At 50.2% G+C, this 23079-nt stretch overlaps 2 protein-coding genes across 4 annotated transcripts; one reads left to right on the top strand and one right to left on the bottom strand.

Moving 5' to 3' along the window:
* Positions 1 to 559: 559 nt before the first annotated feature.
* On the bottom strand, positions 560 to 14266 carry LOC101472005 (kinesin-like protein KIF20B). 3 transcript variants are annotated; one of them, XM_023152652.3, is made up of 32 exons: positions 14123 to 14266; positions 13486 to 13592; positions 10415 to 10504; positions 9837 to 9956; positions 9593 to 9731; positions 9330 to 9514; positions 9207 to 9249; positions 8654 to 8799; positions 7588 to 7660; positions 6957 to 7068; positions 6809 to 6880; positions 6583 to 6729; positions 6030 to 6192; positions 5649 to 5945; positions 5347 to 5453; positions 5145 to 5265; positions 4813 to 4930; positions 4333 to 4394; positions 4123 to 4242; positions 3905 to 4052; positions 3624 to 3824; positions 3372 to 3496; positions 3121 to 3294; positions 2891 to 3045; positions 2650 to 2816; positions 2488 to 2562; positions 2016 to 2176; positions 1831 to 1923; positions 1358 to 1417; positions 1204 to 1273; positions 925 to 1097; positions 560 to 840 (listed from the first exon to the last, which is right to left on the bottom strand). In XM_023152652.3, exons 2-32 carry the CDS (start codon positions 13585 to 13587, stop codon positions 757 to 759), a joined length of 3903 nt encoding a protein of 1300 aa, XP_023008420.3. In that variant the 5' UTR covers positions 13588 to 13592; positions 14123 to 14266; the 3' UTR covers positions 560 to 756. The 3 variants fall into 3 exon arrangements, with proteins under 3 accessions (XP_023008420.3, XP_014263803.3, XP_014263802.3); XM_014408317.3 differs by having other exon boundaries at positions 925 to 1043; XM_014408316.3 differs by having other exon boundaries at positions 5347 to 5450.
* A 130-nt stretch (positions 14267 to 14396) lies between these two features.
* bbs1 (Bardet-Biedl syndrome 1) lies at positions 14397 to 22802 on the top strand. The gene is made up of 7 exons (XM_004565237.4): positions 14397 to 14846; positions 15504 to 15937; positions 17265 to 17447; positions 20220 to 20351; positions 20608 to 20714; positions 21434 to 21554; positions 21647 to 22802. Exons 2-7 carry the CDS (start codon positions 15560 to 15562, stop codon positions 22475 to 22477), a joined length of 1752 nt encoding a protein of 583 aa, XP_004565294.2. The 5' UTR covers positions 14397 to 14846; positions 15504 to 15559; the 3' UTR covers positions 22478 to 22802.
* The last annotated feature ends 277 nt before the right edge of the window (positions 22803 to 23079 follow it).

Raw genomic sequence — 23079 nt, 5'->3', positions numbered from 1 at the left:
AGGAGAAGCTGCTGGTGTCAGAGCTTGAGCTGAGGAATCAGCAGCTTCATCCTGATTCTGCGGCTCACCTCGAGTCCTCGCTGCCAGCAGAGGTTATGTCATTGAAGGAGCCCCAGGTGGCTCAGGTAAGACCTCTGAAGCCACTTTATCTGACACGCCCACCCCGACACGTCAGCGTGAACACGTCAGCAGCGACTCAGAGGTCAGCGTGTTGCCCAGGGACAGAGTGGAGCAACCTTCGGCTCCGTCTCCTGAGCTACAGCCGCCTCAGGTACTCCCTCAAACACTGGAGTCTGAACCTTCATGTGACATCTCCACATTTCAGCACCAGACAGGAAGTGAAGTCACACACTGAGGAAGCTACAGTAAAACTTTATTTACAGCATGAATCCCTTTGAGGCACTGCAGACAGACTCGGAGCTCGAGCACAAACGTACCGAGGAGGCGCCCCGGCCTCCGCCCGCTGCAGGGACTGACCGAACACCGCTCACCGAGACATTTACTTTGTCTTTATGTCGACGACCTCACGTGAGTGCGGCTGAAAGAAGCTTCACCTGGACATGATTCAGCTCACCTTTATTTACATCACAGCAGTCACAGAGATCCACCTTAAACAATTCCACCTTAAATTTAAAGCCTCACAAAGGTGAACTGGTGGGTTTCTGTTTTTTTTTAAAGGTCCAAACATTAAAAACAAACAAACCAACAAACTGATGACAGACGAAGAACGCCGCACATTAAAGATCGATCATGATGTCACTTCCTGCAGGTTTGAGAGCGTAGCTTCCTCTTCATGATGCTGTGGTCGCTCTCCCGATCCTCCGCCGCTGCTCCGGGCGTCTGACGGGACAAACAAAGACGCATTCATATTTAGAAACAAACAGCCGACTCCGCTTCGTGCCTCAGAGTCAGACTCCGTCTCACCGTGTGTGGCGAGTCCACCATCGGCGCCCACGGGTCCATATTGTAAAGCTTCCTGCGGCCTCGCCGGGGTTTGGTTGCCACGGTTACCGCCTCCTTCTCCACCGAGCTTATGTTTTTATCTGCAGAGAGGACGGGACGGTGAGTTCGCTCTGGAGCCGCAGGGCCTGACGAGCCTGTTAGAAACACTTCAGCTAAACTTTCTGTTGTAACATAAAATCAGACACGGTGGCAGCTCAGCGCTGCCCCCTGCTGGCGCTGGGTGGTCGAGGTGTGGCTGACCTTTGCTGCCCAGGACGCACGGTGAGGTGTGGATCGCCTCTTCAATCTTCTGCAGAGCGCATCCTCTCTCCTGCACCACAGAAGAAGAAGGAGGTTTAAGGTGAGGGCTCTGAGGACGCGTGAGTTCATCTACCTGTCGGCTGGGACGGCTCACCTGAACGCAACGGGCGTTTCCCCTCGGTTTGTTCCTCTTGTTTTCACTGTGCACCAAAACCTGAAACACAACAGCACACACATGTCAGAGCGCCTGAGACACACACAAACAAACACACTCTGGGAGGCGGCTCCACCCTCTGGTGATTTATACGAAAGGAAAGAAGAAGAACGGAGCGTCAGCTTGTCGAGGTGATGCTGGTGGCGGCACCTGTCGTTCAGGAGAATACTGTGGCGGCTTCCTGCTGTATAACGGATAGACTGAGTATACCGGCGCCCTTAGACTCCTCCGTGCTGAGAAGGCTGCTGGCGGCGAGAACCTGCCAGTCTGGCACAGTGAGGCGAGATGAGGCCGCGCTTCAGAAGACGATAAAAGTCTAACACGTGGTGATTTTAACCCGGGATGCAGTGACGGGTTAAAATCTTAATTATTCACACAACCACAGCGATAGGCTTAAATAGGCTCCGCCCTACCTCCAGCTCGCAGCTCTTCCTCTTCCTCCCCGTGGTTCTGGGAGTTTTCTTCCTGGCGGCCATGTTGGACCTAAGAGGAGAGTCTCGAAGGTCCTGAAAGAAAAGTAAAAACATAAAGCAGAACGCTCCTTCGTGAAAACCCGTCGGCATTTCTTCTTCTCTTGTACTTTTTGAGGCTGACTTACCTGAGTGTCTCTCTGCTTCATCACTGCCTCACACTCCCCACTCTTCATCCTCTTGCCCCCCCCATCCTCCTCCTCCTGTCTCCTCTCCTGCAGTTTCTGGATCTCCTTCTTCAGCTCTTCCACCAGAGGCAGCGTCTCCTCCTCCTCCCTCCTCTGCAGCTCTGACAGGAAAAACAGGTCGGAATCAAACCAAAGACTCACACACACACACAGACAGACACACACACACACACACACAGACACACACACACACACACACACACACACACACACACACACACACAGACACACACACACAGACACAGACACACACACACGCACACAGACACAGACACAGACACACACACACACACACACACACACACACACACACACACACACACACACACGCACACACACACACGCGCACAGTGTGCCCTGACGTGAGCGTTAACAGGAAACAGTTTTCAGGTAACCAATCAGAGCGCGTTACCTCGACTGAGCGTCTCCACCTGTTGGCGGCTTTCTTCCAGACCTTTCTCCTTCTCATCCAAGACTCGCTGCAGCTCTGACACACAAACAACATCATCAGCCAATCAGCTGAGAGCAGCAGCCAGCTGACCGTCCCCTTCGGCTCATCTGATTGGTTACTTACCTCCCACCTCCATCTCCCGCTGCCTCCTCCTCTCCTCGCTGTCCTGAAATGCTGCTTGTAGGGCGTCGCCTTCTGAATCGAGCTCCGCCCTCAGGCTCTCCAGCTGGTGGGAGAATTCTGCTCTCTGATTGGCCAGCTCCTCTCTGAGCTCAGCGCACCTGTTCTCACTGCAGGAGGAGAAGAAGAGTTTCAACCTCTGTTTATGGATCGATAAAACCTGATTGGTGGCAATATCGATCACCTGAGCGTAAGCTCCGCCTCCAGCCGCCGCTTGTCTGTCTGCAGCTCTTCGATCTGTTGGGATTTCTGAGCAGAGCGCTGGAGCGCCGCCTCGCTCTCCTTCTTCAGCTCCTCCATGGCGGCGTGGAAAACGCTGCTGCTCTGCCCCTCCTCCTCCTGAACACATCAGCCAGTGAGTCATCATGAACACGATCCAGGATCAACCAACCGGCTTTCACAAAAAAAGAGAACCTTCACTTCCTGTCGAAGGCGCTCCAGTTCCTGTGTCAGACTGCTGATGGAGTTGTTCTTCTCCTCTGACTGGTGCTCCAGGTCGTGGAGGCGGGTCTTTGTGGCTTTGAACTGCTCTGATAGGCTGTCGGATCTGTCAGTCTGCTGTTTGAGCTGCACCTGCAGGCTGGTCACCTGGAGGGATGCAAAGACCGTCAGCAGAAGAAGAAGCAGCAGAAAAAGAAGGAGGAGGAAAAGGAGAAGAAGAAGACCTCCGTCTGCAGCTGGAAGATCCCGTTCACCAGAGCTTTGTTCTCCTTCTGCAGTCTGGACGCCTCCCTCTGCTCCGCCTCCAGAGACACCAACACAGTGTCACAGTTTGGACACTCGTCCAGGTCTACAGCAGGACAGAAAGGGGAGGAGTCAGGAGAGGCGACAAAGTGAGATAAGTTCAGTGTTTCTCTGTGATGAACAAAAGTACGTGGACGTGTGTGCTGCATATGCTGATGTTCCCGTCTACATACTTTTGAGCGCCAGCAGCTGCTCCTCCAGCAGCACCTGCTCCTTTTTCAGCCCCTCCACCTCCGCCACCCGGCTCCTCAGCTCCTCCTCCAGCCTCGCCTTCTCTTGCTGCAGCTCCTCCTCCCTCCCTCTGAGCTCCACGATGGCCTCGTTCTTTCTGTCATTTTCCTCCTGCAGCCTCCAGATCTCCTCCTCCAGGACCACTGAGGAGGAACATGATGATAGGAGCATGAAGGTTCAGCACAAGCTCTCCATGTTCCCCCTCCTCCTCCTCTCCCCTCACCTCTCCTGTTTGCTCCTCGCTGCTTCTCATCCTCCACAGAGTCAGGCTGATGTTTCCTGCTCCCCTCCTCCTCCTGTCCTCTCCTCGTGCAGCTGCAGGTCTGCTGAAGCTCCAGCAGCTGCGACCGTATTGACTCCACCAGCTGCTTCTGCATGAAAGAACACCGCGTTAGGCCTCAGTGGGAATCAACCTGGAAACCATGAACAGAGCCCACTCACGTCTCGGGTGGCGTCCTCCACGGCATGGTCCATGGCTGCCCGGAGCCTGGAAAGGGCGCCGTCCTTCTGCCGACACAACTCCATCAGTTTCGACACCTCCTGCTGCTGCTGCTCCAGACGCTGGAGGAGAACACGAGGAGAAGAGTTAGTGGAGCAGAGCCGAGTGAGAGCAGGAGCCAGGACACCACAGGAGGAGGACGCTCGGGGTACCTTCTCGGCTTCTTGCAGTTGGTCACGTGACTGCTGGCTATCCAGTCGCAGCGCCTCCAGCTCTGCAGGGACAAGTCAGAGTGACCTCAGCGAGAAGTGTGCACGTGTGCGTGCACGTTACAGTCAAAGGGCCGCGACCCCTCGGCGACTCTTCAGACACTTAGACAAGTGTCTTTAACAAACAGCGAGGGCTGTTTTACACTGCACGGCGAACACGCTACAATAACCACATGACCGCCTATGAGCACGCGCTGTGGCGACAGTGGGACGGAACAAGTCCCGTTAAACAGGAAGAAAGCTGAAGCAGAACCAGGGAGGAAGACGGGACAAAGACGGGCTGAGAGCTAGAGACTAAGAACAACTAATGATTAAAGATGGAGGCCTGACGGCTCCACCCAACTTTAATCATTAAGTACTAATTTCACCTGCTCGCGTCCTCTTTAAACCCCGCCCCCTGGTCCTGTGCTGTGTGTGTGGTACCTGTGCTGTGTGTGTGCTCGGTCAGACAGCGGTGGACACTCTGAGCGTCCTCTCTGATCTTCTCCAGGTCTTGACTCATGGAGCTGATGATTCCCTCCAGCAGCACCACCTGCTCCTCCTAACAGTCGATCACGATCAATACTGAGTAATGGATCCTGCCTGTGTGTGTGTGTGTGTGTCTGTGTGTGTGTCTGTGTATGTCTGTGTGTGTGTGTGAGTGTGTGAGTGTGTGTGTGTGAGTGTGTGTGTGTGAGTGTGTCTGTGTGTCTGTGTGTGTGTCTGTGTGTGTGTCTGTGTGTGTGTCTGTGTGTGTGCCTGTGCGTCTGTGTCACCTTGTTGCTGTCCGTGCTAAGAGCAGACAGGTCGACCGTCTTACTGACGAGGTTCTTCAGGATCTCCACCCTCTTCTCCGCCCGCTCCTCCAGGATCTCCCGCTCCTTCTCCAGGCGGTCGCTGACAGACACGTGGACAAACCTGCTGTTAAAACGTCACATGATCGCAGCACCGGTCACATGACGGCAGGCCTGCACTCACCTGTAGTCCTTCTCCATCTTTTTAAAGAGCTCCATGAACTCAGCGCTGACTTCTTCTCTGACCTGAGCCTCGAGAACGAGACGCAGCGCCGCCTCCCTGCCCTCCTGCTGAAACACGCACATCAGCAAACAGCACACCTGTTTTAAGCCCCTCCTCCCTTGTAGGGGAGACATTACTGACTGAAGCGCAAAGACTCCTGGTGGCGTTATAAACATCAGGACGTGCACGCCGTCGTTGACGTTTTAATGTAAGCGGCTGAAAACTAACATCAGTGATGACATCAGCAGGTTCAGTAGCGTTACCTTCTCGTCCTCCTCCATCGTCACGTCCCACTCCTCCTCATTCTCGCCTCCTGCCTCCAGGACCGTTCCCTCCATCATGCTCTCCTCCTCCCCATCTTCCTCACCCTCTTCGCCATCTTCGTCCTCCAGCACGTCCTCCAGGCTCGTCTCCCAGGCGAGCAGCGAGCTCTTTCTGCCCCTCCCTGCCACGTTTCTGCGGCAGTCTGCCTCGTCGATGATCAGCGACAGCTCCATGGCCGACCTCTGGGAGGAGCCAGGACCGTCGGGGACCGTCGGCCTCGAGTTCAGCACCACCACCTGCGCCCAGGTGTCAACAGTCCTTAAGCACACGTTTCAAGCAGGTCTCACGATGAAAACAGGAAGTCTGACACGCTCACTGACCTTCTGAGCCAGCGCCGAGAACTTGAGCACGTTGAGCGTCTCGTCGAAGCACGACGAGTTCTGGTTGATGTTGACCACCATGGAGACCCGCCCGGCACCACAGAAGAAGAACTGCAGGAAGTGTGTGAGCTTGGACTCCCTGAAGGGAATGTGGTGCTGAAACCTGCAGCGAGGACACAGGTACACACTCAGCCACGCCCACATGCACGCACTCAGGTACCTGAGGCCTGAAGGCACAGGTGTCATAGTTCTGACGGGATGATGTCACAAACAACAACAATAAGTAAAGTTGCTTTGATGGGAGCGTGGCGAGGAGATAACAGTGGCGGGCTGATGGCGACCCTCCATCAGAGCCGTTCTTACAAACTCAAACGTGCTCTTTGCCGCCACGTTCCTCGTCTGCAATAATGAAATTATTTAGATCAGAGTAAAACGACGAGTTTAGTCAGGATGAGAAACATGACGTCATCACAGTAAATCGTTTCTTCCGATGAGGACGAGCGGGCTCGTCCCGCCCCTCCGTGCAATAACCAAACCTCAGCGTGACTCTTACTTGGCGTTCTGGTTGAGCCTCATGGCGTGGATGCACTTTCCAAGCGTGAGCAGCGAGCTGTTGATGTTCCCTGCCTCCTTCAGCCTCTCGCCGGTGTTGTGCGTCCGCGAGCACCTCTCCGACCCGGCCAGGTCGCACAGCGCGAGTCTGAACACACATACAGAAGTGTCACCTGCACGCCCCGCCTCCGCCGCACACTCATTGCAGAACTGTGAGCCCGACTTACTCGCTGATGCCGAGGACTCTGGGAACGCCGACGTCATCCACGCGCAGGATCCTGATGGAGAAGATGCTGTGGCTGCAGAACACAGAGTGGGCGTTACTGAAGCTAAACAACCGCAGGTGGAAACAGGACGACGGCGTCCGCTGCTGACCTCCTGCTGGACAGCTGGTTCAGGCGGGTGGAGGAGAAACTCTGGTTCCTCTTCCCGATCTTCATCACTCTGTACGCCTCCTCCGAACTGCTCACCTGGACCCAACGCAGGTCTGAGGGACATCGCAAACACAGTCATTAAACGGCGCGGCGAGCCTCAGCGCCTCGCAGCCGGCTGCTTTGATTTAGAAACACCATGACAACAAGCGCACTCGGCCACACGAGTATTCGTGATGGTGAATATCTCGTGTCGACCACGGCAGGTTATCATCGTCACGGTAACCTACAGTGTCCCAATCAACTTATTTATTTTCAGCTCCTAGCAGGAACTTTCAAAATAAAAGCACAGAGATGGTTTGGGAGGAACAGAGCAGCCGGTGTGAGAAACAGTGGATTCATCAAACACGTTTAATAATTAATATTAATGATCAGCGACTCAGCTTATCCGTGTAACAGGTTTGATTGCAATATAATAATCTGTCGTGCCCACCGACAGTCATGGATTTAAAGTACTTCCTGTGTGTGGCTCACATATTGCAGTGATTTCAGTGGGCGTGGCCATAGCTGGGCGGGACGTGACTGCGGACTAAACGAACTCCGACCCTCGGGCCGTCTGTGAGAGCGAGTGTTACCTTTGATGAACGAGTTTCCTTTCACGTCCTGAGACAGACGCAGGACCGTCCTCCTCTGCTGGCCGCCGGGAACCTGAACATCACACAGTCAGTCAGTCACATGGTCACAGGAGCCACAGCGCCCCCTGCAGCTGCACCGACACCACAGACAGCTGACACACATGCAGTAAAAGCAGCTGTAAACCGAGGGAATAAAGAGTAAAGCAGCCGTGCTCAGAGAAAACTGACACGTGTGTGTGTGTGACTGTGTGTGTGTGTGTGTGTGTGTGTGTGTGTGTGTGTGTGTGTGTGTGTGTGTGAGACTGTGTGTGTGAGACTGTGTGTGTGTGACTGCAGCACGTGCTCAGTCCTGTTATTGGTTGGTAGCGGGTCAGCTGATCCTTATAAAACCAGAGAACAAAAAGAGGTGCCGGCAGAATAAACCAGCCCTCGGGGACGAGAACCTACAGGTCAGAGGTCGTGACTGCTGAACACCGTTGATGCCCGGTGTCCATGTCAACACCTTCACTGAAGGGGACATCCCAACAAGAAAGAAGAAGGCTCCGGTTTCTTCTGCCTGCACTTCTTTTTGTCCTCTGGCTTTATAAGGATCAGCTGACCCGTTATCAACCAATAACAGGACTGAGCACGTGCTGCAGGCGCTCAGTAATTACAAGTTAAAGTCTCAGTGAGGCAGAGCTTCAGCTGTACAAAATAAAACTGAGGAAAAACAGTTAGTGACGGGTTCAGCCAATCACAGCCAAGATCATCAAGGCCGCCAGTGAGGTCACAGCAGCATGTCTGCAAGGATCCATGTTTTTCCTCTTTAATGTACCCTGGGTCATTTGTTGGTTTATTGTGTGTACATTTCGGACGTGTCCAGTCTGCAGTGTGTGTTTGGTTTTCATGGATTTACTGTTATTGTTGTTATTTCCTGTTTTAATGGTAAAATCTAAAATTTAAAATAATGTTTTAATGGTTAACTTAAAGAGGCTCAGGATGAAAATGTGCAAACAAAACATGAATGTGTTCGTGTACTGGGATCACACACACCCACTCTCACAGAGTGGGTGTGTGTGTGTGTCACCTGTTCGAGCAGGTCGTGGATGTTCTCGTTGTAAATCTCACAGAAGGAAACCCAGACGGAGAAACGGACGTTTGAGTCGACGTCCAAACAGAAGCTGTCGGCCTCTGAGACGCTGTTCACACTGCTGTCACTGCTCAGAGACGAGCCTGAACACACACACACACACACACGCACACACACACGCACACACACACACACGCACACACACACACACGCACACACACACACACGCACACACACACACGCACACACACGCACCTTGTTTTAAAGCTTACAGTTAATCAGACGTCAATTCTATTCATAGAAAAACTGTTTGAGGAAAGCGTCAAACATCTCAGCCAGGACCTGCAAATGAGTCCATCTGTTGCTGGACTGAGACGCTGTTTGTTTCATCAGAGCAAATCAGTGTGAGGTGACATTAATAACCCACACACTCAACTCCTGCAGTTTATCTTCACAGATCAGTGATCACGCCTAACACCACCTTCAAAGATCATAAGCTCGGCGTTTCTCCAGCTTTTAGTCCCATCCTGATTAAATCAGAGTCACTGACCTTCGAGGAACGCCGACCTTCCAGTTGTCGCGCTTCTGTCGCTCTGTGGAGAGGAAGCAGAGACAGCTCAGCTCACCGCACGCGCTCACACCATGCTGCGACGCTCCCCGTCGCCCGCCTCACCTCCTTTAGCATCCTCAGCAGGTTCCTCTTGCTGCTGCTCTCGGTCGCCTGCTGGTCTGGAGTCAGTCTGCTGAAGTCTCGGCAGCGCTGAGGCTTCAGGTCGCAGCGGCCGTACAGGCGGCCTTCGATGCTGTTGAAGATGACCGACAGGGACCTGGGCAGCAGACCCGAGTCGTGGTCCGGACCTGAGCGACAGACGGACAGTTAGTCAGAGTCGGGCAGAGAGGCGGGTGATGGCAGACAGGAGGGGGCGGCGCTCTGACCGAGGAAGGTGAAGGTCTTCCCGGCGTTGGTGACTCCGTACGTGAAAACCAGACAGTTTCCTCCCTGCAGAACGTCTCGGACCAAACCCCGAACGGAGCCCTCGAACACCTTCCTCTGACTCGCCTCCGGACCGAACACCTGAAATACAACCACGACAGAAACGACACACCTGAAGGCACCACGGCAACAACAGCGTGAAGCAAGTGGGACGGGTGTGCACAGCTCCGGTCAGGTGACACGTACCTGCGTGAAGGTGAACCTCTGGGCCGTTTGTGGGAGGGACTTGTCGCTCTGTCGGTTTGACTGGCAGCTCCTGGGAGGCTTGAGGACCACAGTGTCCGGCCCCTCGATGGTCACACAGTCCTACAGAGGAAAACACACCTGCGCTGCTCATTCAGGCCTACAGACTGTGAACAGTCCAGGTCTGTGAGCAGGTCACAAAGACGTGGCGGTGTGCGTGTGACAGATCTGATCCATAACAGATGATGGAATCAGGAATAAGAAAGTTTCCCTCTGCGTGTAAACGTTATGTGAGGAAGAAGTTCCTGTCTTATCCTCCTTAAAATTTGTGTTTAGTGAAGCTTTGCTGAGCGTGGACTGAATGGAAGTTTGGTTCCTGCCAGCTTCACCTGTGTCTCACATCAGTCCTCTGTTTTTAACTGAATGACATCCAGCATGCTCCTCGGTGAGGAATACAGAACTGGTACCATTGATCTCTGCTGTAGACACCCAGAGTAGGAGAAAGCTGGAATAGTGAATCCCTGTAAAACACTGCGGTGTGTGTGTGTGTGTGTGTGTGTGTGTGTGTGTGTGTGTGTCACCTGTGCCTCTCCGCTGCCGCTCTCGGCTGCAGTAAAGGGTCGAACCCTCAGGTAAACCTGCAGGTTCTCCGACTGCTCCTGAGCGTCGTCCTGCAGAGAGAGCAGCATCAGTTACATGACCTGCATCCAACTCTAGAACAGGTAACCATCAGACAGCGACGGCATGTTACAGGAAACAGCAGGTACAGATGTGCATGTGTGTGCATGGAGGATGAATACACTGGATGCTTTTAATGGAAAATTTCCTGGAAACCAATAAACAAAGAAAATGGTTCTGATTTCACAGCAAACTGGAAGAAAACATCACTGTTAATGGTGACTGTACTGATGCTTTGAATAATCCCTACACACATCAGTGGGCATCAAACATAAAAGGACCACAGAGATCTTCATTGTGTGGAAGACAGTTTGTGGTGTTTGTGGATCTCTCTGTGTATGTGGTTCAAAGGACGAGACTCTGATTTAAACATGTGCAGGAACAACAGCACAGTGTGACGTTGCTCTGCAAGTCCCATGGATGGGTCCGTGATGTACTACAGCCTGTCCGAGCAGTGTTGCCAACTTAGCGACTTTGTCGCTATATTTAGCGAGTTTTCAGACCCCTTAGTGACTTTATTTCTAAAAAAAAAGTCGCTAAAAAAAGACGTGAAAGCGCGTGTCGCTTTTACTCTCAACAAGCAGCGGGTGCTGTAACGCAGTGTTCTTCTTTTACTGGATCACAAGGTTTAAAACTACTTATAAACACACACAAAGTAACTCCACCAGAGCGCCTATTTCGGGTCACTTTTGCCGGTGTTGTGCCAAAAAGTGATTGTCTGCCAAAAACTGATTTCCAGTGTTTCTGTGTATTTTTTATGTGTAATATCTTTACGTATGTTCGTAAATAGACTTCGGTGAACAGGGTTTACAAAGGGGTTATATAGAGAATTAAAACAATATCTGTTTTTCAAGTATCTTTACAACTCTCTGCTATTGTACTTACATTATAACCAATCCGGTCCTTTATCCCCACTTAAAATATTTTTACAGAAATATTGTAATATTTGCTGCCATTTCTGCTGTCCTCTTGGCCAACTTACTCTTACAAAAGACATTTTTAATGTTAATGAGATTTTTTTAACTGCATAAATAAAGGTTATATAAAAGTCACTGCCAAAAACTGATTGCGGCTTCTACCTTGTTACACGAATGTTGTTTGTGGCTCAAGATGACTTTATGTCATCCATGAGGGATGCATTTGACATATGTTTCACATATTATAGCCCAACAAGTTACTTATAGCAGTTTAAATACGAGCAATCAGTTTTTGGCAAATACCGGAAATCAGTTTTTGGCAGACAATCACTTTTTGGCACAACACCGGTCCAAGCCCGGGGAAAGTAGCAGGGTTGGAATTGTGACATTAAAAAAACCATAATTGCTAAAAGAAATTTAATTTGTAGTTCTAAATAAACTCTAAATGCATTTAGGACGTTTTTTTTACTCACTTTATGTCTCTTCCACTAGGGCTGCTCAATTAATCGAATTTTAATCACGATTACGATCTGGGCTTTCAACGATCATTAAAAATGACTGAGCCGATTATTAGCCCCTCCCTCGTGCTTTACTCTCGCGCTGCTCCGTGTGGCAAATCAAGCGCACCTCTCTGCATTTCCAACACGTGTCACAACAATTAAGAGGACCCGAGGGAAGCTCGGAAAGCTCAGCAGAAGTTATTTGGGGAGGAGAGTGACTGCCGCTGGTTGAAAAGAGAGGTAAAAACCACTTCAGTGGTGTGGAAACATTATGGGTTCTACTTGACGTGGATCAAGTAGACAGTGTGTAAACTTTGCTACAGTGTCATAGCTGCGCCACAGAGCAACACTGCAAAGTTCACTAAACACAGATGTTTACATTTTTCATTTATTTTTTTATATTGCAAACATTTGCACTGTTATCAGTATTTGCACACTATTTTATTTTATTTTTTTTAAAGTCATTATTCAATACATTGTTATTGTTAACCCTTTAAATCCCTGTAGAACCAGAACAGCGTAAGCTAGCGCAATAATTTGTTTTGCATATGAAACCGGAGGAGTTGTACTTACATCTTATGCCATCAGCTTCCTTCCACATAAAGCTTTGCAAAAATTGCATAAAAAGCGCTTGCAGAAACAAAAACATAATATTCCAGAAACACGCTTTGCCGATCCGATCATTTTCATGGAAAATTAGTTTGTTTGTTTTTTTACTTGTAGGCCTTAAAAGCCTATACTGGTGTTTTTATAAGTCATGTTTGACTCTATACTTTTCTGAATAGTTGCTGGGATGCTTAGAACTCAAATTGCACTGCTGGAAATAGTCTATTTTGATGCACATGCTGTTTTCTTTGCAAATTTGCATCATAGGATTGTTTTTTGTTTTTCCTGCAGTATATAAAAATTGGTGCATCTCCAAAATAAAACTATGAAGACACTCAAAATAAATTTCCTGTTGTTGTAAACTATTTTTTGCAACTTTTTTGTATTTAAAGTTTTGAGGGATAAACCTCTTAAATTTCCCCAAGTAGAAATATATGTAAAAACAAAAACGATTTTCAATTTTTTTGTAGTTTTTTGCACTTTTTTGCAATTAATGTAGTTACTATGGACTTAATGCATACATATTATTAAAATATGGGCTATAACAGTTGTATTGATGTATAGCAACTTGAAATGCTCCCACAAATGGCACTACAACATGTAAAAAAATAAATAAATAAATAAAAATAATAATATAAGCTCTGGCGGACTTGGTTCTATAGTAGGTCTTAAAGGGTTAAATAAATATCGTCAAATAATCGAAATCTCAATTTCAGTGAAAATAATCGTGATTATCATTTTTGCCATAATCGAGCAGCCCTATCTTCCACGATGTTATTTCTCTCTCCAACAACATAGGTTACAATTACATTAGCATGACCAATTATGCAGATTAGGCGATGACGTCATTTAGCGACTTCTAGCGACTTTTAGGACAGCCAATAGCGATTTTCCTTACTGACGAGTTGGCAACACTGTGTCCGAGGTCAGGGCAGACCGTGGTGGACCTACCTGTGTTGGCATGGCAGAAAACTCAGCCAGCAGGTCCTTCTTTATGTCCCCCACCTCCACTGGTCCCACTCTCTCCGGCCTTCCAGCTAAACTGGAATCCATTCTCTCTGCAAACACATCAGTCCAATCAACCACCAGTCTCCCCGCGGGGAGTTTCACCTACAGCTCACAGGCAGCCTAGACGCCCGCTAAGCGCCTAATAGAGCTTTAATCTGCGCCGATTTTACCAGCTAAATGAGGTGCTGCCTTTAAACATTTCTCCCATGATCAGCCGGCTTCTGTGCGACTGAGATTCAAACGAGAGTTTTAATTTCCCAGAAATGATAATGGAGTTCGGCCTGACTCCAGCACTGCCCCAATACAAGCTACTGGAGTGTAAACAGCCTGACTAAAACTGGCCACCACAGTCACACAAACACAGCTCAGAGTAAATCACATCTTTGACCAATCACAGCAAACAAACACAAAGAAACAACAGCAAACAGAAGGTAAACAAAGACCGTTTTTACACTCCGCTAGCTTTGTTGTTAGCATTAGCCATCTCATCTACGCGTTTTTACGACTTCAGCAAAACGGAATTTCGTTTTAAATGACAGGATTACGAATTAAAGCGATATTGTATGAAACTCGAACTCACGTGTCGTATATTTTATTTCACACACACTCTATTTACTACCGCAAACATGAGAAACAATCACTGCCTATCGGCCTTGCTGCGCTGTCCTCTCCGCGGTTTACTTTTTAAACTAGAACAGTACGACCAATCACAGAACGTATACGAAGCAACGTCACAGAATCGTTGTTGCCTTCATATAGAATCTCGCGAGATCAATATAGTGTTTCTTTTTAACAAATAAAGTCACACGACGCTGCTTTTTGTTGTTGCTGGTTTTGTTTAGTGATTGTCGAGTTTGGAGTTTTCTATATTTCAGAAATATAGAAATAAGTTATCGAAGCCAGTAACAAATGAACAAGTGTGGTTAAAGAAATCAACCGTCATATTTGAAATTAAGAATAGCTGTCAGCCCTTTAAGAAAAAATGTAACATAAACTTTATTTAATTTTCTCTTCTATTCGACTGAATTTTCTTCTATGTATGAATTCTTGTTCGGTAAAAAAAAAAAAAAAACACCGCCGCATGAAATTGACGTCATCGTGTGGCGTCGGTAACGGGCAGGAGGATTGAAGGGGATTTGGGGATTAGATGCTGACTGCAGCGGATCCAGTTGGACTTACTCCTCTTTATCGGGACCAAAGTGACTCCGTGAGGCGAAGCTGCAGCGGCTCCACCGAAGAAACGCCGCGAAAAGAAGCAAACGGGCGGAGGACGAAGACGAAGCGACACGGTTGCCTTGACAACGGTGAGACAACCCGGGAGGAGGGGAATTATTTTTAGTGCCGCTATTGATTAACTCTTTGGGTCCATAGTGTGGCGATTCACCTCTAACAGGTGAGAGAGTTCTGGAAATCAGATCCATCAAACACGGTACGCGAGCTGAGAGGGGTCAATTAATAATACACATGACAGGAGGCAGAGGATACTGATAGAGACTAACATACAACGATTAAATATCGTTGCGTCTCGAGAGAGCAGCACGTGTGTGTAGGTAACAGCGCCCTCTCACATCACAAACTGTTATTAAACCAGGAGTGAAGTAAAAAGCAGATCTGTGGGGAGAGAAAGGAGCGAGTGGAGAAGAGCCTGGAGGGTGGAGGTATGAAAGGTGTTTGAATGAAAGGGAGACAGGTGGAAGGAGCAGAGGTTCAGGTATTGATAGAGAGTGGCTATATGGGCCAAAGGTGGATGAAGATGGAGCTGCAGGCAGGAGGAGACGAAGAAGACCTCAGAGGAGGTTCATGGATGTAGTGAAGGAGGCCGTGCTAACACATTTCATTTTTATTCAGCGTGACCAAAACGAGCCACTCAGCTACAACTGCCGTCACCTGGTAGCTTTCAGATAGAATACAGCGGTTTCCGACCAGAAAGCTGTTTCCATGTTTTTACGGTCTGTGCTCAGGCCTCTTCCTGTGACGACCCTGTGTGAATAAAGCTTCGCCTGCCCCTTCTGCTGTGATGTCCTCCGCTGAGTCGAGTGGTGATGGAGGGAAGTGGCTGGACGCTCACTACGACCCGGTGGCTGGCATCTACACCTTCTCGTCCTGCGTGGACCTGGCAGACCTGAGCGGGGACGGGGAGAACCGGCTGGTGGTCGGGGATCTGGGCTCCGGGTCGTCGGGGATGAAGCTGAAGGTGTACCGCGGCACGGCGCTGATGAGCGAGAGCACCCTGCTTGACCTGCCCGCTGGCCTCGTCGCCTTCTTCATGGACCTGCACGAGCCCCGCATCCCCGCTGTCGCTGTGGCCTCCGGACCCTGCATCTACGTCTACAAGAACCTGCGGCCATATTTCAAGTTCACCTTGCCTGGCCTGGAGATCAACACACTGGAGCAGGTCTGTCTGTGTGCGAGTGTGTGTGCTTATATTACCTACATCATGGGGACCCTGGTTCATTTAAGGACAAACAGTCCTTAAATGAACCAGGGGTCCAGTTATGTTTATCTCCAGGCACTTCATCCTCTGTTTGGCTGTAGCAGATGTGAAGATGACCACAGACCATTCTATCCGAGTTAAAATCCTGGGTTAGCTCTAATTTTCTAAAGCTCAAGGAGGATAAAACTGAGATCCTCCTTATTGGCACCAAATCCAACCTTTTGAAGGCAAACCATTTCTCACTCACCATCGATGACTCCTCAGTTTTCCCTTCTCCTCAGGTTAGGAGCCTTGGTGTCATCCTAGACAGTTCACTTTCCTATAAATCTCACATCAATAATCTCACCCGTTCCGCCTACTTCCATCTACGCAGCATTAAGAGATTACGTCCTTCACTTTCCACCCAGTCTACGTCCATTCTTGTCCACAGTCTCGTTACCTCCCATATGACTACTGCAATTCTCTTTTGCATGGTCTTCCCCAAAAATCCCTCCATAAGCTGCAACTGGTTCAGAACTCTGCTGCTCGCATTATCACCAGAGCCCCTCCTACCAGCACATCACCTGTTCTTCTGGAACTCCACTGGCTCACAGTGAAAATCCAGATAATATTCAAACTTCTTCTGCTCACCTTCAAGGCCCTTCATAACCTCGCTCCTCCTTACCTTTGTGACTTGTTAAGCACTATCTCTTCTACCCGCTCACTTCGATCTTCTCCTTCTATCCAGCTTCCTTCTGCCTCAGCACCATGGGAAGCAGAGCTTTCAGCTGCTCTGCTCCCAGGCTGTGGAGCTCTCTACCCCCAGAAATAAGAAACACTGGTTCTCTCCCCCAGTTTAAATCCCAGCTCAAAGTCCATCTGTTCAAATCTGCATATTCACTGTGAACCCACTGTTTGTTCATTTTATCTTGTGCTTTTGTTTTTATTGTTCTTCATTGTGTCATTGTTCCATTATGTTTTATCTTATTGCAAAGTGTCCTTGGGTGTCTTGAAAGGCGCTTTATAAATACAATTTATTATTATTATTACAGTTGGAGGATCCTCCTCTTTTCTGATGTCATGCAGGCTCCGGAGTGGTAGAGCGTTTAGATCAGTCTGAACAGGATGTTACTGTGCCCTGATGATGTGCTGTCTTATGTTGAGGAGCCATATCAGCTACTGTTCAGTGGATGTTAGTCGGAAATCACCACACTGAACCTAATGTCATTTAAAAGCAGTGAGCGTGTCCTTTTCACTGTAAACACACCTGAATGTACCTGTGACGTGCTGCTGCGCTTTGATTGGTCAGGATGTGTGGCAGCAGGTGAAGGAGGGGCAGATCAACCCTCTGACCCTGAAGGAGATGTTGGAGAGCATCAGGAAGAAGGCCGATGTGCCGCTGTCGGTCCGCTCGCTCAGCTTCCTGTCTCTGGAGCCCCACGAGATGGACGAGTTTGTTGAACTGCTCAAACACCAGCCGATCAAGCGCCAGGTAACTCCCAGGTCGCATCGTCCACAATGACATCACCGCAGTCCTTTTAAATCTGTCTTTATGATTCATGTGGTTTTCTTCTTCTACCTGTTTCACATGTCAGCTCCTGTTTGTGTTGATGGTTCACTGTATAAATCTGTACCTCATCACCAACAGTCCAAAACACTCTGTCATCATGTAAATCAAAGAATGATTTACAAGATGGCGCAGCCACGTCCAGACGCCTTCTGACCGCTCCGCACAGACTGTGCACCTTTTTAGCTGTTTACTTGTTCATTACCTTGTTATACATTCCAGGAACTTCTAGTTTTATAGTTGGACAGTAGCTCCCTTCTCAACATCGGTGATCTTGGACACTTTTAAACCAGACCCATCATGGCCGACCGAGATACTACGCGGTGCGGCCAACAACAATGGACAGGACGCTCACCCCAGGTGCCGAACAAAGAAACGCCGGAGAAATGCGCTGGCGTTCGGAACAGACTGAGACAGCAGGCGCACCGCGCACCACTGCCCAGCATCTTGCTGGCTAATGTACAGTCGTTGGAGAACAAACTAGATGATCTGAGGGCAAGAGTCACCTTCCAACGTGACATGAGGGACTGCAACATGCTGTGCTTCACGGAGACATGGCTGACCCCCACCGTGCCGGACCAGGCCGTAACTCCGTCGGATTCATTCTTCGTGCTCCGCGCAGACAGAACGGCAGAGTCGAACAAAACAAAGGTGGAGGAGTGTGTTTCATGGTAAACAGAAAGTTGTGTGACCCCAGGAGCATTTCTACTCTCTCCAGCGGCTGCTCGCCACATCTGGAATTCCTGATTCCTAATTTCTGAGCATTAAGTGCCGCCATTTCTACCTTCCCCGTGAGTTCACCTCGGTAATCGCTGCAGTGGTCTACATCCAACCCCAAGTGGACACAGGTATGGCTCTATCCGAACTACATGATGTGCTGAGTGCCTTTCAAAACAGGGATCTGGGCTCAGCCCTCATTGTAGTAGGAGACCTAATGAAGCGAACCTCAGACAAGTCATGCCGACCTTTCACCAACATATCACGTGTCCGACGAGGGGATAGGATACTGGACCATTGCTACACGCCATACAAGCAGGGCTACAAGGCTGTTTCACACCCGGCCTTTAGGAAGTCTGACCACAACGCCATCTTCCTCATCATCCCAGAGTATAAGCAACACATTCGGAGGGATGAAGTAGCTACGAGGGAGGTGAAATGCTGGTCTCCCCAATCAGAAGCTACGCTACAGGACGCGCTCAACGACGTCGACTGGGACATGTTCAGAGCATGCGCAGTCGAGTTTACGGATGTAGCAGTAAGCTTCGTAAACATGCTAGTGGATGAGATCATCCCCACTGCGACAGTCGTGACATTCCTGAACCAGAAACCGTGGGTGGACAGATCGATCCGCGCTGCAGTGAACACCAAGACCGCCACCTACAACGCGGGTCTCGCCACTGACAAAAGTGCCCTGCAGACTGTTCACAAAGCTGAGGGATCTGGGACTTAACAGCCGTCTGTGTGCATGGGTGTTGGACTTCCTCACTGGCAGAACTCAGGTGGTGAGGGTGGGCAGGTGCTTCTCCAACAGCATCACCATCAACACAGGAGCATCTCAGGGATGTGTCCTCTCGCCACTGCTCTACTCCCTCTACACTTCAGACTGTGTGGCCACCCATGGCTCCAACACCATTGTGAAGTTTGCTGACGACACAGTGGCGTTGGGTGCCATCTCCAACAACGATGAGGCGGCCTACATGGATGAAGTGAAGAATCTGGCATCGTGGTGCCAGGACAACCACCTCCAGCTGAACGTCAGCAAGATCAAGGAGCTGGTGGTGGACTTCAGAAGGGGTCAGCACAGAGACTACAAGCCCATCATCATCAATGGAGCTCCAGTGGAGAGGGTGCAGTCCTTCAAGTATCTTGGTGTCCACATCTCCTCAGACCTGACATGGGCTGCCCACATTCAGGTCCAGACCAAAAAGGCTAGGCAGCGCCTGTATCACCTACGACAACTGAGGAAGTTCAGGGTCTCTCCAAAGATCCTCAGGATCTTCTATACAGGCGCTGTGGAGAGCATCCTCACACAGAACATGACATCGTGGTTTGGGAGCAGCTGTGTGAAGGACCAAAAAGCTCTCCAGAGAGTGATCTGTACAGCAGAACGCTGCTCACTACAGCACAAGACACTTTAACACCCTCCTCACGCAACGTACACAAGCTGTAAATTTCCACATTGTTTTATTTAACTTTATTGGCCAATAGTTGCTGATCTATCGGCCGGGCCTGTGGACCGAGGGCTGGTGCTTCGTAGTTATCTAATGTATCACATACGTTTTTCAAAATGCTCAGGTTTTACAGCAGGTGATGTTTTACATTTCGTAAAGTGTAAGTCTGTTTCGTGGAAGGTCAGGTTTCAAAGTTCGTGACAATATCAGATTTCACAGTTTAGTTAGACTAGTTTAGGTTAGTTTGGTTAGTTTTCAACCATCTGACAGGTTAATTCACCTTTTCGTAGAAAAGTCAAACCAAAGAGGACCTACAAGCTATCCCTGTGGGACTCCATATGCAGCCTCTGTTGCAGACATAAAGCAGTTCTGACAGATGGCTCATCATCTGGTCTGTAAGTTCTCAGGAGCATAAAGACAAATGAACATAAGGAGGGAGCAGCGCCTCATCAAAGGTCTAAATATACAGACAGCAGTTTCTCAGTTTCTGTCCCCAGCTCATGTTCTCATTGGCTCATTCTTTCAGACGGTCATCACCTGCATCGGGACTCTGAAGAAGAACATGGCAGATGAGGACGGCGTGAGCTGCCTGGTGATCGGGACGGAGAGCGGCGAGGTCTTCGTTCTCGACCCCGAAGCTTTCATCATCCTCTCCAAGGTAAAGTCGCTCCACGGCCCACTGTGGGACCGACTGCATCTGTTTATTTACTTCTAAGCAGCTGAGGCCAGCCTGTGGAGCGCCACAGGGATCAGCAGTGGGCCGCTATCAGATGCACTCACTGAAAGATTTAGACACATTTCTGAGACGTCCTGCAAAATAACCCCCGTCCCGAACACCGGTCGTCTCCCTGTTTACCTGAGAGCAAACATAAAGAAAACAAAGGTCACTTTTTAACTGAACCCTTGTGTTGAAGATGACGCTGCCCGCCGTCCCCACCATCATGGATGTGACGGGTCAATTCGATGTGGAGTTTCGCATCACGGCGGTGTGTCGCAACGGCAACATCTACATCCTGCGCAGGTGAGGCACACCTGTAGATTCCTTTCACAATAAAGGCTGTAAAATGGGAGGAGTGGGCTGATGCTAACATCTCCAGATAGAAGTGGAAGCACATCGTTAACCTTTTAGCAAAAGGCCCGATCATTTCATGAACCCGAACAAACAGAACGTAAATATGAGTCTAAAAAGAAGTACAGGAACCCCTCGGGACAGGAACCCGGTCTGCTGCGTGAAAGTCCTGACCAACCTGTCCGAACATCTGACCCACGCTGGTCAATAGAGCAGAATGAAGCACAGCTGTCTGTGAAACGTTCGTGGAGCAGAGGCCGGTGTGACAGGGCCGACGTCATGTCCCTGTGCAGGGCAGGAAGCTCTATCCCTCGCTCTCGTCCTCTGAAAAACGACTGCAGAAGGAACGCAGGAACACTTATCTTCCATTTTCATGTTCCAAAGTGCAGTTTAAACTTGATTCCACTGCGACATCATCAGTGAGCAGAGACACACCTACAGAGCTCCGAGTTTCAGGGCCAGACGAGCGTAGCTCAGTGTTTTCTTTTTCCTTCAGCGGTGATGAAGCTGCAGCAGATACTCGAGAATATTCTTTAACATCTTACGGTCCAGTAATAACGACTTTGTGGTCGCGCTGCTGTGTTGATGTTGGACTGCTCGCCACTCTGTCGGTGTGTGGACAATAAGCTCCCTGACCCTGACACACGTTTCCTCGTTTGTGCGTCCTTCAGGGAGTCGGACAAACCCAAGTACTGCATCGAGCTGTCGTCTCACGCCGTCGGCCTGGTGAGAGTCGGGAAGAACGTGGTGGTCGGCTGCACTGACGAGACCCTGCAGGGCTTCACACAGAAGGTAAGCCCCGCCCCTGCAGCCACATGTTTGTGAATCTCAGAACTTGGGAGGGGGTGCAGTCGCGATAAACCATGTTTGTGTTTGATGTTCAGGGGAAGAAGCTTTGGAAGACCGTGCTCGCCGCGCCCATCGTCACCATGGCCTCCATGGACCTCCCTACCAGGGGCTTCCAGGCGGTTCTGGTGGGTTTGGCCAACTGTGAGGTGCAGCTGTACCGGGACAAGAACCTGCTGAGCACCATCAAGACCCCCGACGTGGTCACCAGCATCTGCTTCGGCCGCTACGGCCGCGAGGACGGGACCCTCATCATGACCACCAAGGGTGGCGGTCTGATGGTGAAGATCCTGAAGAGGACAGCGTCGTTCGATGACAGAGACAGCGCCCCCGGCCCGCCACTGGCCCAAAGCATTCGCCTCAACGTGCCCAAGAAGACGAAGCTGTACGTGGACCAGACGCTGAGAGAGCGGGAGAGCGGCCTGGCCATGCACCGCGCTTTCCAGATGGACCTGAGCCGCCTGCGGCTGGCCGCCGCCAAAGCCTACGTCAAAGCGCTGGAGTCCAGCCTGACGCCGATGTCCGCCAGCCTCGCTGAGCCGCTGAAGATGAACGCCGTGGTGCAGGGTCTGGGCCCGTCCTTCAAACTGACCCTGAATGTCCAGAACACGGCGGCGTGCCGGCCCGTCACGAACCTCGCCATCAGCTTCCTGTACGACGAGAGCCTGTACCGGATGAGGAACCCCTACATGAGGATCCCACTGCTCGTGCCCGGGCTCATCTACCCCGTGGAGACCTTCGTCGAGTGCACCAGCGACAAGGGCATCTCTGACGTCATCAAGGTGTTCGTCCTGCACGAGGGGAGGAGCTCGCCGCTGCTCACCGCCCACATCAACATGCCCGTGAGCGAGGGGCTGACGCTCAACTGACCGCACGACAGCACTCGTCATCCAGGCTGGACGTGCAGATGTGAGGTCGTCGCTACGTTTCCCAGTTTTTCATTCTTCGTTTGTTTTCATCGTTTTGTCCAGAAAGACTTTCACACGTTTACGCTAATGACGCAAATTTATGAGATTCAGAAACGCCAACCTTTGTCACGTGACCACGAAACTCGTCAGCCCGTCTCTGCCCCGTGTGACCAGGACATCGTGTGTGCGTGTGTGTGTGTGTGTGTTTTCATGTGTTGTGATTGTCACGTTTGTAAAGTTTGTATAGAAACAGTTTTAATGGAGAATAAAATCAAGTGTCAGAGTGTGAGGTGTGTTTTCCTTCAGAGATTTAACGTTTGTGTTGGTTTAGACTCCAGATGAGTTTTCTTCACTGTAACAGAAACAGCTGAAGCTCAGAGAACATCAGGGCGCTTCAGCACAGACTCTGGTGTAGTCCTGACCTCTGAGTTCGTTCACTCAGTCTGTGCTGTGGAGACGAGGTCACGTCAGGGAACGACAGAGGCCAACTCAAACACTCAGATTAACCGCTGACCTGTGGGCTCGAGGACCCCGCATGCGCGATGGTCACTGCGGCCGAGCCT

This window comes from Maylandia zebra, linkage group LG8 (assembly GCF_041146795.1).
Source record: "Maylandia zebra isolate NMK-2024a linkage group LG8, Mzebra_GT3a, whole genome shotgun sequence".
In the NCBI taxonomy this organism is placed as follows: domain Eukaryota; kingdom Metazoa; phylum Chordata; class Actinopteri; order Cichliformes; family Cichlidae; genus Maylandia; species Maylandia zebra.
This window is presented reverse-complemented; position numbering and strand designations above follow the sequence as displayed.